This window comes from Vipera berus (genome assembly GCF_964194415.1).
Source record: "Vipera berus genome assembly, chromosome: 2".
NCBI classification, from domain to species: Eukaryota; Metazoa; Chordata; class Lepidosauria; order Squamata; family Viperidae; genus Vipera; species Vipera berus.
The window spans coordinates 18,578,291-18,590,719 of record NC_138203.1 but is presented as its reverse complement, the minus strand read 5'-3'; the positions used below and the strand labels follow the sequence as shown (position 1 = coordinate 18,590,719).

Here is a 12,429-nt window from a genome sequence, read left to right as displayed (position 1 = left end):
GGAACGTCGGGGCCGTGAACGTTCCGAGACCGCCGAGCTGGCTTTGATGTCGTGGAACGCTGGGAGACCGAACGTTCCAGGGTCGCTTGCCGGGAGGGGCGGCGTTTGGAGCCGGTTGAGTCCTCGATCAGAACAAGGGCGGTCCCGCCTGCTTTTCCTCAGGTCGCAATTGCAGTGCAGATCTGTGACTACAGGCAGTCCTCGACTTACGGCAGTTCGTTTAGTGACCGTTCGGAAGTTACAGCGGCACCGGAAAAAAGTGACTTGATGGACCGGTTTTTCACCCTTGCCATTGAAGCATCCCCATGGTCACGTGATCAAAATGTAGAGGCTTGGCAACGCATTCATATTTATGACGACTGACCGTGTCCTGGGGTCATATGACCCCGTTGTGCGACCCTCTGACAAAGCAGAGTCAATGGGGAAGCCAGATTTCACTTAACCGAAATTGATTATTTCACTGAAAGCAAGGTTCCAGCAGTAACTGTTATATGTATGTGGTAACAAGTGGCAAAAACATAAAAAATAAAAAGCTAACATCTGTCCCCTTCAATAATAATATGTTCTTGGATTCTGGATGTTGGAGCTGAACACCTTGTACAGAAATTGAACCATTAATTGTCTTTCCGACTAGTCTAAATATTTGACTGTTAGAAATTGAAACGGGGAAATTTTATCACCTGCCTTACAATGCTTTTTGGTAGAAGGGCAATACTGAACATTATACACACCTATTTCCACTTAATAGGATACATATATACATATAAGGAATGGTTGCTGAAATTGGGTATGTCTAGTTTAACGAAGAGAAGGACTAGGGGTGATATGATAGTGTTCCAATATCTCAGGGGCTGCCACAAAGAGGGAGTCAAGCTATTCTCCAAAGCGCCCGAAGGCAGGACAAGAAGCAACGGATGGAAACTAATCAGTGAGAAGCAACCTAGAACTAAGGAGAAATTTCATGACAGAACAATTAACCAGTGGAACAACCTGCCTCCAGAAGTTGTGAATGCTCCAACACTGGAAGTTTTTAAGAAGACTGGACAACCATTTGTCGGAAATGGTATAGGGCAGAGGTTCCCAACCTTTTGGTTGTTTGTGCGGACAGTTGGCATGCCGCAGCCCGGTACTGGTTCATGGACCCCTGGTATATGGTTTCTTGCCTGAGCAGGGTTGACTAGAATACCTCAAAGATCCCTTCCAACTTTATTATTGTTATTATTAGTGCTATTTTGTAACTATTCAGTGGATTGATGAATAATAAATCTCTTAACAGGAAATAAAGTGTTATTATTTGCAACCTGGAAGTTACTGAACCATTCACTGTGCTTTGACACTGAAGAAAAATCTAGACCAATTTAAAATTTCAAAAAGTTCTACGCTAAATTAGCAAAAATACTAATGATGAGAAAACTGTTACCACCACCAGAAATTAGCATCCTTGAAGTTAAATTGCTTGGCAGTGGCTATTGAATCAACGAATAAAGTAAACATTTTAAAAACTAGATTCATGTCACTTCACATCTACCTTTTTTACCATTAATCAGTGGAACAGCTTGCCTCCAGTTGTGGATGCTCTATCAAGTATGAGATTGGGCAGCCATTTGTCTGGAATGGTATAGGGCAGGGGTAGGCAACCTCAGCTCCTGCTGACTCAGGAATTCTGGGAGTTGAAGTCCATGAGTCATAAAAGAGCCGAGGTTGCCTACCCCTGGTATAGGGCAAGGGTGTCAAAGTGCTGGCCCGCAGGCTGGATGAGTCATCCGGAAGCCACACCCACTCAATTGCTGGCAATGGCAAAATAGTCCCGATACATCTCGCAACATCACGTAACATTGCAAGTTTGACATGTCTGGTATAGGTTCTCCTGCCTGAGCAGGGGGTTGGACTAGAAGATCTCCAAAGTGCCTTGCAGCTCTATTATTACTTTTAAGCTTACAGGATAAATTTGCACAAACTTGCATAGATTGTTTCAAAGTAGTAAAGTATTAGAGGATTGTGCATAGCTCAAAATTATTTGAAACGGGTATTTGAAATGCAAAGGAGCACACTACTTTAAAGCAGATTTTTATTTTTTAAAATTCTCATTCAGTTGCTTTTCACTCATGCAAAAAAAAAAAACTGCTTTGAAGTGCTGTGTTCCTGTGCATTTCAAAGCACCTATTCATAATAACTTCTAAAGCAAGTCAACCACCCCTACTATATAAACGTAGCCTATAATTTTTATCCTTTTCCGTTTTCTTAATGAGAAAGCAATTGGAGCGCAGCATGTCCAAAACTGTGTAAATGCTATGGAATACAAGAAAAAAAATCCAGAGATTGAAGAACCTTAGTTGAGCATGTATACATATGAAATTTTATCTCCAGCTATTACTAACAAAAAAAGTTCTCCCTCACATATAAAAACTAAACAGACTCTGTAATATAGGATTAAGAATCATCATGAATCTTCGGGTAGGAATTGTAGGACATTTATAGCAAAGATACAGGAAAATATACCAATTCCATAAACTATTAGTCTTCAAACTGACAAGGCATTTCAGCCACTGAACTACTGGAAATTGTGAGTAGGTGATTTCGCAAGTGTACAGTTGCTTTATGATTGAGTTTATTTTTTTCCAAACAGAGATTAAAAGAGGGTCTGTTTGTTCCAGTGGGCTATTTTTTTAAAAAAAAAGTAGGCCTGAGAGATATTGCTAGAGCCACTGACTCTCTCTAACTGTGCTATACATATCACCAACTTCCTTTTTTAAGTAAAAAAGCAAGAAAAGCCATTTTTTGGTAAAAATATTTAAGACCAGCCAATAACTGATATTACTGTGCGATACTACGGTAGATAACCGTAGACAACTTGATTAGAAAAGTAACATAGTAACCGATTAGATGCCCATACTATAAAGTCCAGTTAATCTCCCATCTTTTTTCCAAGTTCTAATTCTGTACTCCAATTCTGCCAAGCTTTCTCTTTGACTTCCTCTGTCGTTGATGCACTTTCTTCTTTTTCTTTTTCAAACTCATTTTTGGTTCTGGCCTCACCAGTTCTATCTCCATTGGCTTTTCTTCAGCTGGCGTTTCAAAAACTTCCTCCGTGGGATCTTCAGGAATGAGTGCTTGGTCCTCCTTACACTTCAATTTCTGTAATTCTTTCATGTTTTGCTTTTCCCTAAATTTAGCAACTAGGGCCAGTCTTAATGCCCGACGGTGCTGTAATAATGATAATAAAAGCAAATTAGTATGCCTACTATAAGGCATAAAAAAAACCATTAGAAAGTTGCATATATCAAGTTAGATCCCTAGTCTAGCTAGTTCCAGGTTTTTTTTTTATGGCAACTGCATAAGCTCTGCAACTCTTCAGATAGGGTTGCAACTGAACCAGAATATCCCGGGGGGTAGAATCAGACCCCCCAATATGCAAAGAATATCAGTTTCTCCCTCTTATCAGTTTCAGTTTCCAGAAATTTTAATAATTAACTTGCATTGACTGGTATAAGAGCCTTGGTGGAGCAGTGGGCCAATGCCTCCTTAAGTAACACCAGCTGCCTGCAATTAGTGCAGGTTCGAGTCCCACCAGGCTCAAGGTTGACTCAGCCTTCCATCCTTCCGAGGTAGGTAAAATGAGGACCCAGATTGTTGGGGGCAATTAAGCTGACTTTGTAATAATGCCGCTTTGGGGGGGGGCGCGAAAGCCCTAATAAAGCAGGCATATACATAGAATGAAGGCTATTGCTAAGCACATTGGTTTGTGCTTTAGATTGTAAGCCACCCTGAGTCTTCGGAGAAGGGCAGGATATAAATGGGATTAAAAAAATATTTTTTCATCTTTTATCCAGGAACTTAGATAGTTTACACGAGTTGTTTTTCTCCACAATAATGATCTTGTGAGATAAGGATGAGCTAAGAGATGTATTAGTTGCCCCAAAGCTACCCAATGAGTTCCATAGTTGAGGATAAATTTGAACTTGGATCTCCAGTTCTATTCAATATCTAAAGGCAGGGCTTTTTTTGTTACAGAACCCTCAGAACGGAGTTCCGTCACCTTTTTCTTTTACAAAAAAAGCACTGTCTAAAGGGATTGTATTACATTACTTTTGAGCATACTACCTAAAACCATATTATTATTATGCAACTTAATAGCAGTATGCTACATCTGCTTTATCAAATAATGAACATGAATGTCCACCAAAGGTCTAAAGCTGAAATTACATCACACAGTGCAAAAAATGCTGAAAACTGTGCACTGATCCTAGTTAATAGTGGGGTCAATCTAAACTTATTTTATAATTTTAGCATAAGAGCAAGCCATCGTTTATAATTTTGCAAATAATTTTGTACAAATATTTGCATTTCTAATACAAGCAGAGCACATTTGCACGAACGTTTCTGTGCAGATTAAGTGCACAGAATATCAAGTGTTTAAAGAAAAACGTAACAAGCTAATCTGACAAGATCAATAATCAACAGACACAGAATACGTGTTTCAAGTATCTATGGGACTGACTCAAAGTAACTGAGCCAAGAGGCAGCACTTTACAAGACTCTACTGAAGCTGATGCAACGGCTTCCAGACAAAGATATAAAAATGTATTTTGAATATACAGCATGCAAAGGAATCACCGCTTTTTAAATAAAGACCAAAGAAACTACCTCAGGGACAAGTACAGTAGTCATTAACAGACAAGCCAGCATAGTAGAATATTGGGGAAAATAACAAAATACTGATATTTTTATTAATGGCTTGAGATGGTCATAGCAACCAGAGTAACCAGCCAAGTTGAGACAGAATGATACTAGGTGTGAAGACCCAGTTCGTCCAGCATCAGCCAGGGAAACTTGCTGGAAGACATGGACCAATTACTCTCAATTCAATCTATATCATGCAGCATTTTATGCTGGAGAATTGTCCTCCCTTCTCCTTCAGCATAATCCACCTCGACTACCTAAGAAAAAAGGCTAGAGTTATCTAACCGGTAATGAAAACAAGAATATGGTATTACCATATTTGGAGACTGGTAATGAGGGTTTTCATACAGGGTTTGTCCTCCAAAACTGCCCTGGAAGATCTTGATTAGGTTCAGGACAAAACGAGGCCCAATTTCAACAAGAGTTCCATCTTCTTCTATGAACTGCAACAGAGCAAAAGACAGGGACGTTTTGGCATTGGGAATCAAAGTACTTAACACCATTTTAGCCAACGTGTTAAAATTTTATTCTGATTAGAACTTTCAAGCATCTTGTATGTTTAATGTATATGCTTAAATACCCTTTTCTATCACCTCTCTTTTCCAGGACCTTCCACCTCAGTGTACCCAAATCTTCCTGGTTTTATTATATAGGAGTTTAAGGGCTTTTATAATCTGAGCACCTGAGATTTAATCCATCTCTACTTGACCCAGAAAAAAAACTGGAAACTAGATGAAAGTTATCATTGGAAGAGAAAGCCATTGTTTGCAGCATGAAATTGAAATATGATTTAGTGGTTATGTAACCATTATATATGGCCTATTGTTATACAAAGCAGCTTGAGCAAACTTTAAACTCAAACTTTGTGTTCTCCCTTTGAACACTGTCATGTCAACAATTAAGTTTATATAAATGCACTTTACCATTATATCTTAAGAGATTTGACAGCATACAAATTTGATAAAATAAATTCCAAGCTGTGGTCAATTACTGTGCCTTTAAACAAGAAAGCATGGGATTCTTATTTGATTGTTTCATTTAAACTTCAATTCAATTTCACAATTTGTGCACAAATTGTTAATTAATTGTTAATTAATCTGAAGGAAAACAATTCTTCCAGTCCTGTTGGAACTATGCAAAGAAAAAAGAAAAAAGAGAGAGAAGCAGGCAAACTTACCTGGGATGTTTTTTTACAATTATTACTGTATGTATATGCACCATTGTTACATATATCATTACCAAATTCAGGTTGCTGGCTTTGCTGTTGACATCATCTGATCAATTTTATCGAAGTTTTTTTTAAAAAAACATAAATCTTCCAAAGCTAATCCAGTGAAACAAAAAAATAACTTGGAAAAAATATAACCATTTAACCTCTTCCAGGTTGGAACTCTATGGTCCTGTTCCTTCTCAGAGGCCAAACCTGAGAGAGTTCCTGTCACTATTGTTGATTACAGCCCATAAGCAAAACAGAAACTAACCTGATAATTTCGAAACCAAATCCTCTCATCTGTGATGGAGAATGTGAAAACGTGGTCTACAAAAGGCTGACTCCTGGGATGATATTGTGGAGTGCTAAAAATCTAGTCAAGAGAAATGAGAGCGCTGGGTGATCAATCAATCATAAGTCCCAGATGGGTATCACAAAGATCAGACATCATACATACATCATACATTCCATTTGTCTGGTTGATTTGTTGCTATTAAAATATTTTGAATACAGATTGCTTATCACAAAGTCAGGCTATAATTTTTTTCTATTTTCATAATACAAAATCTGTCTACTTTCTGAATATTTGTTGAATGCAACTTCAACATAACTTCTGTCTTGATCACTCTTGGGCTCTACAGACCATGTCAACTGAAAAAATGAATTACAGAACACTTGGTTCAATTATGTTCACAGAAGCGGAGGCAAAATATGGAAAATCAAATCTCAGCTGAATTCTTCAGGTCTCGCTCTTGTATTTCCTTGTGGACAAAGTCTTACAAAGACTAATATTAATGTATAATGTGAAGTTCCTACTGAAGTAGGAGTATGAGATCTTGGCAACCTATACTTAATAGAAGTCTAACAAAACCTTGTTGCTTAAATATGTATATAAAATCCTGATCAAAGGATTCCAAATCTGCACAACACATCTTTACAGATAGAAGACTGCCCCTTAGGAATAAATAAATATATACAGACCTGAATAAATAGCTCTTTCAACAAAGCATAATGTGGTTTCTGGTCAAAAACCTACAAAAGAACAATAAAGTTTAGGAATAAGGGAAAAAGCATGAGAATTATAGACCATAAAGGAAAGTAGCCACACAACTGCAAGTTTATTCTTACTGGATCGAAAGAAAGAACAGGTCGAGAGCCTCTCAAACAGTTTCCAGTCATCTTCAACTCAGCCAACGTGTGAACTGTAATGATATTAAGTACAATTAAGAAAGTACAGTCTGCTGTGTGGGGAAGAAGTTGTTTAAAAGAACAGAACAGTATAGCAGCTGATCCCAGTCTGCAATACTAATTTTTGCAAATGCCTAACATAATTACAAGCATATTTACTGTGGATTGTTTGAAAGCCGTTAAAACATAATGATTGCATTAAAAGATATTTCACTAGTGGCTGTACTTACTGTTCTGGACTAAAAACTTGGCCGATGGTCCATGGGGGACATTTGAAAGCCTAAAACAGTTAAGGAATATGGTTAGAAAAAATTAGCATTTCTTTGGTAACTGCATTTCCTTAGTAATTGGCCTACGGTATAATGTTTTGAATGCATGAAACAGACAATACTTTTGACAAGAGATGCCTGAAAGTGCCCCAAATATATGTACTAAAAAGGCTTTTGCAGTTTTGCCACTGTTTTATTAAGTTTCAAATTGCCACTAACACAGTGATGTTTTCGCTTGTTTTCGGAATAGGAACATCCAAACCTCTAGGCAGGAGTGGGCAACTATGGCAACTTTACGACCTGTGGACTAACTCCCAGAATTCCAGTCAGCCTGGGAGTTAAAATGCACAGGCTGTATACCTGGCCATAGGGATGGATGGATATCTATCTATATATCTATATCTATCTATATATCTATATCTATATATCTATCTATAGGTAAAGGTAAAGGTTCCCCCGCACATGCGTGCTAGTCGTTTCCGACTCTAGGGGCCGATGCTCATCTCCGTTTCAAAGCCGAAGAGCCAGCGCTTGTCCGAGGACGTCTCCGTGGTCATGTGGCCGGCATGACTAGACGCCAAAGGAGCACGGAACACTGTTACCTTCCCACCGTAGTGGTCCCTATTTTTCTACTTGCATTTTTACGTGCTTTCGAAATGCTAGGTTGGCAGAAGCTGGGACGAGTAACAGGCGCTCACTCTGTTACGCGGCACTCGGGATTCCACCCGCCAAACTGCCAACCTTCGATCGACAAGCTCAGTGTCCTAACCCACTGAGCCACCGCGTCCCTTATCTATCTGTATCTATATATCTATATCTCATCTATATATTTATATCTATATATCTATATCTATATCTATCTATATGTATATATATATATATATATATATATATATATCTGTATATCTATCTATCTATCTTATCTCTATCTATATCTCAAGTACAGTATACCTTTCTCCACCACTCAACCCAGCTTATTTTCTGACTAGGATTGCATATCTCCTAAATGATGCATCCACATTTCTTCTAGAATGTTTTATCTTATACAAGAAGATAATTCTTGGATAGCAGACTGCAACATTTTGGAGCAAATCTGGAAAATGTATATGGTGCTTTCATGACACAAAACATTTATAATGTTTGTGCAAAGGATTTCTATGGACTGTTCTTGATCACAGCAAGAAAGGCAATAGAAGTCATGAGGTTTTTTTTTAAACAGTAGTTTTGTTTTTAAACTTACTGGAAACACATTCATTTTTGAAAATAATTCTGGATAGTGAAGATCACTTTTATGCTTTTCTATAACATTATGGAGAAAAATGTGCCCTGCAGAGAAGATCCAATAGCAATTAGAAGTACTAACAAATCTCCTCAAAAAAGGAACATACTTCTGCATACTGTTAAACGAGTTACAAGATTTCCAGCAGTACATGCGAGAAGGGTAAGAGTAGCACATCTTTTAGTAGTCAGAACTTCTTAGCTACAACACTTTTTTGTCTAAGAGAAGCCAGATCCTCCACAAAACAGCCCTATTTAGCATAGGCCCAGTATCATCTTTATCATCAAAGGTAATAAAAGATTCACCAACATTATTGCTATCCTGCATAAACTTACTATATAGAGATTTGTTGGCATTTGTTGGCAACAGGGTTGGCAGAATGCAAAATTCATGAGGGCAATTGATTTCATTCAACATTTCCTAATTACACATACACTTTTTAATTAATATCCCAACCTTTTCTTAACACAAAAATGTATTATAGGCAGATTTATTTATACCCAATCTTCAGAATGCAACACTCTCAAGTAAAAGTTTCTGCCAGCTACCCTGAACATTTAACCTGTCAAAGAGTTGACTGAAATGACTAGGACATAACAGGGGACAGACATGGCCAGGCAACTGGTTGCTCTTGATGTAACAAAATTGACAGTCATTATCCACCAATTAAAAATTATGTCACTAAAGAATAGCAGTCTGAGATATTTACATGATCCTTAGTACACCCCCATACTCCCATTTTCACTTATTCCTCAAAATGTCTAGATATCAATAACTGGAATATACAGGCAAAAGCGTTCCAAATTAAATTTTCCTCACCAAACGTAAAGATCTTGTTTCTTTTTGGCTTCAAAAAATATGCACTTATTGCAATTCTTCATTTCACAGACCTATATAAAATCAGAAAAACAGTATTTACACCGAAGAAGAGTATTTCATTGTTTTTAATCTAATATCAAAAATAAAAGAGTGTAAATGAAACTCATTTATGTTGTTTTAGATAATGCCCAAGTTTGTAATTTATAATACTGCACAGTGAAAGGTTTAGGCACAGGAAAAGCTAGAACTAAATTCCCACTCCACCAGGACAATCAACTAGTAACTTGGAAAAAGCAGAAAATGTATATAACTTACCTCATTAATGATAAATAGCTTGTCTTTCCTGTCCATTTTGGTATCTATAACACAAATAGCATATTTTAAGCTTATAAACTGCAACAATATGGAATTTATTCTACAGATACTGAAGACTACCCTGAAATTAATATTCAAAATAACTGCTTTGACACATTTAGTTTACAGGTGATGCATATTTCAAATTTTTCCATGTGTTTGTTTCCTAATACCTCTTCAAAGCAATTTATTGGGAAGAACTGCATATCTGCAAAAAATGGAACATGTTTTGTGTTCATATGTTGTTTAGCACACCATCCGCTACTGACTCTTGTAAGGGCAGGAAAAAAAATCATGTTAGCTGGCTTTAAGAGGAGGCAGCAATATATCTATGTAACTACTGATTCACTCAGTTTTGTTCCGACTCCACCATCTTTTCGGAAACTAATAATTCTCAGTGTACAGATTTGTGCAGAGTTCCATAAATTGAAATAATAACCACCTAACTAAAAAGACAGAGAAGTAATATAAGCAAAACCACAAACTACCTGCTTTAGAATGAGGCATTAATGTACGCAAATCCTTCATTAGATGCCTTGTCCTAAAATTTATTCCTCTGGAAGAAAAAATGAGGACCCTCTCTTTGTTCTTCCATTTACCCTGGAAAACAGAAGCATTAGCATGATCCAGTTAGAAAGAAACCAAATTAAAACATTTAACCAAAGCAGTGGTTTACAATAGTGGCAAATAACTGTAGCTCTGGTATAGGTCGAGGGTGAAGGTTCGTTCTCCGAGCTTGTGGTTAAATGCGCTAACAATAATTTACTGCATGTAGAAGAAAACAGTGCAATATGACAAAGTATCTGAAAGAGGTTCATCTCAAACTGATGTCCCCAATTTTACAGATTTTAAAAAAAACCCCAATAATTAAGTGTGGTCCTGCCCTAACCTTGGCAATTTTTAAGATGTGTGGAATTCATGCTGAATGGGGAATTCTGGGAGTTGAAATCCACTCATCTTAACATTGCGAAACACTGCTGTAACCTTAGAAATACTTTTCAAAGCCAAAGTCCCAGAATCCTTGGCCAAAGGCCCCATCGCAAAAGGTAGGATACAGAAGCATTAAAGTTTTTCGTTACCCAGCTATGATATCATCAACTCGAAGGAAAGCACCTTCCAGTTTCACACGTTACAGCTCATCCACAAGGCGCCCTCAGCTCACTTCCCAAGATGCAGCCTTGATAAAAACTCCTTCAAAGCTCAAACTCATTCAAATATTATTCAACATCTATTTACAGGGGTCTTCAAACTTGGCCCTTTTATGACTTGTGGACTTCAAGTCCCAGAATTCCTCAGCCAGCAAAGCTGGCTGAGGAATTCTGGGAGTTGAAGTCCACAAGTCATAAAAGGGCCAAGTTTGAACACCCCTGAATTCTATTAAAATCTTTTGGAGGAGGGAAAGGCAGGCACCCCCGTTATACGTTCCCAGAGAGACTTTTGCACATGCTCAGAGGTACAGCGGCATTACCCGGACAAGAAAGACTCGGGTTCAAGCTCAGAAAGAAAAGGACTCAGAGGCATCTCCCCCTCCAGAAGCCCCCTTCGTGGCATCCACACCTGCGAGACCGGAGGAGGTATGTGGAACTCATCCTGGCCTTCCACGGAGGACGGACCTTTCTCCGCCTCCTCGCTCTCTTTCCCTTCCAAAGCTCCCTTCGCACGTTTTTTCTTCGGCCCGGCTGCGGTTGCCTTGCCGGCTCCACGCCGCCTCTTGGCTGCCGCCATTTGTCTTCTCCCAGATTACCTCCCTTTCGACCGCTCTAGGATCTTCGGGAGCAGCTAAAAGAATTGTAGAGTTTTCACGCTGGCGCGCTAAGAATGATGGGAAGGTGGATGTCCTCCTGTACCGTAAAGACTTTCGTAGAAAGTGTTATGTGTTTTATTGAGTACCTAATAAGTTTAATATTACAACAGGCTTATCCCGTGTTTTCATTTTTTTTTAAAAAAAAAACTTTATTAAACTTTCAAACCATCACAATATTTTTTTAAACGAATGACTTCAGGTACTGTGTATAAATAGTAATATAACTCCATTATATAAAAAACTATGGTTAAAAAACCCTAATTCACTGTATAAAAAGAGCTATATAGTTAAAAGGAAAAAAACCCTGTACTGAGCAATCTAAGAATGAAATTAAAACGGAGGAAAAGGAGGTGTTCGTTGTGCATGTATTCTGCAGGATTAAAGCGCAAAAAATGAAATAATTGCATCAGGTTTTTGAACTGGTAAGGCTTCTAATTGTTGCCCATAAAACTCAAAAGATACCTGAGTTGGTCTGGAGCTGAAAAAAATCCCTGAATTTGAGGGAGATATAATACCTTTGCAAAATGGGTCAGGCAAAGTGAAAGGCATTTATTAAGAGGAAACAACTCTTTATACAGAATATAAAAACAAATGATACATTTGATATGCGTTGCAGCAGAAAGCAACAAATCAAACAATACTTAGAAAATAACTCCAAAGGAAAAAAATGGTTTCCTAATCTTCAAAAGGAGGCATATATTGTCATGCCAAAATGATAATACCTGCATTTAAAGCCTAAAAATCTATGTAACATCAACAAACACCCAATGAATCCTTGCCCTCAAATTTTTAATGGGCATTACTCATACTGTATTAAAATTTAAAA

The 12,429-nt window shown here is 37.9% G+C and overlaps 1 protein-coding gene across 1 annotated transcript; it reads right to left on the bottom strand.

Moving 5' to 3' along the window:
• Positions 1–2,372: 2,372 nt before the first annotated feature.
• BRIX1 (biogenesis of ribosomes BRX1) lies at positions 2,373–11,553 on the bottom strand. The gene is made up of 10 exons (XM_081321200.1): positions 11,357–11,553; positions 10,288–10,399; positions 9,761–9,804; positions 9,446–9,516; positions 7,309–7,358; positions 7,019–7,092; positions 6,872–6,922; positions 6,162–6,263; positions 4,995–5,123; positions 2,373–3,204 (listed from the first exon to the last, which is right to left on the bottom strand). The coding sequence occupies exons 1-10, from the start codon at positions 11,522–11,524 to the stop codon at positions 2,932–2,934; spliced, it is 1,074 nt and encodes a 357-aa protein (XP_081177326.1). The 5' UTR covers positions 11,525–11,553; the 3' UTR covers positions 2,373–2,931.
• Between the last annotated feature and the right edge of the window lie 876 nt (positions 11,554–12,429).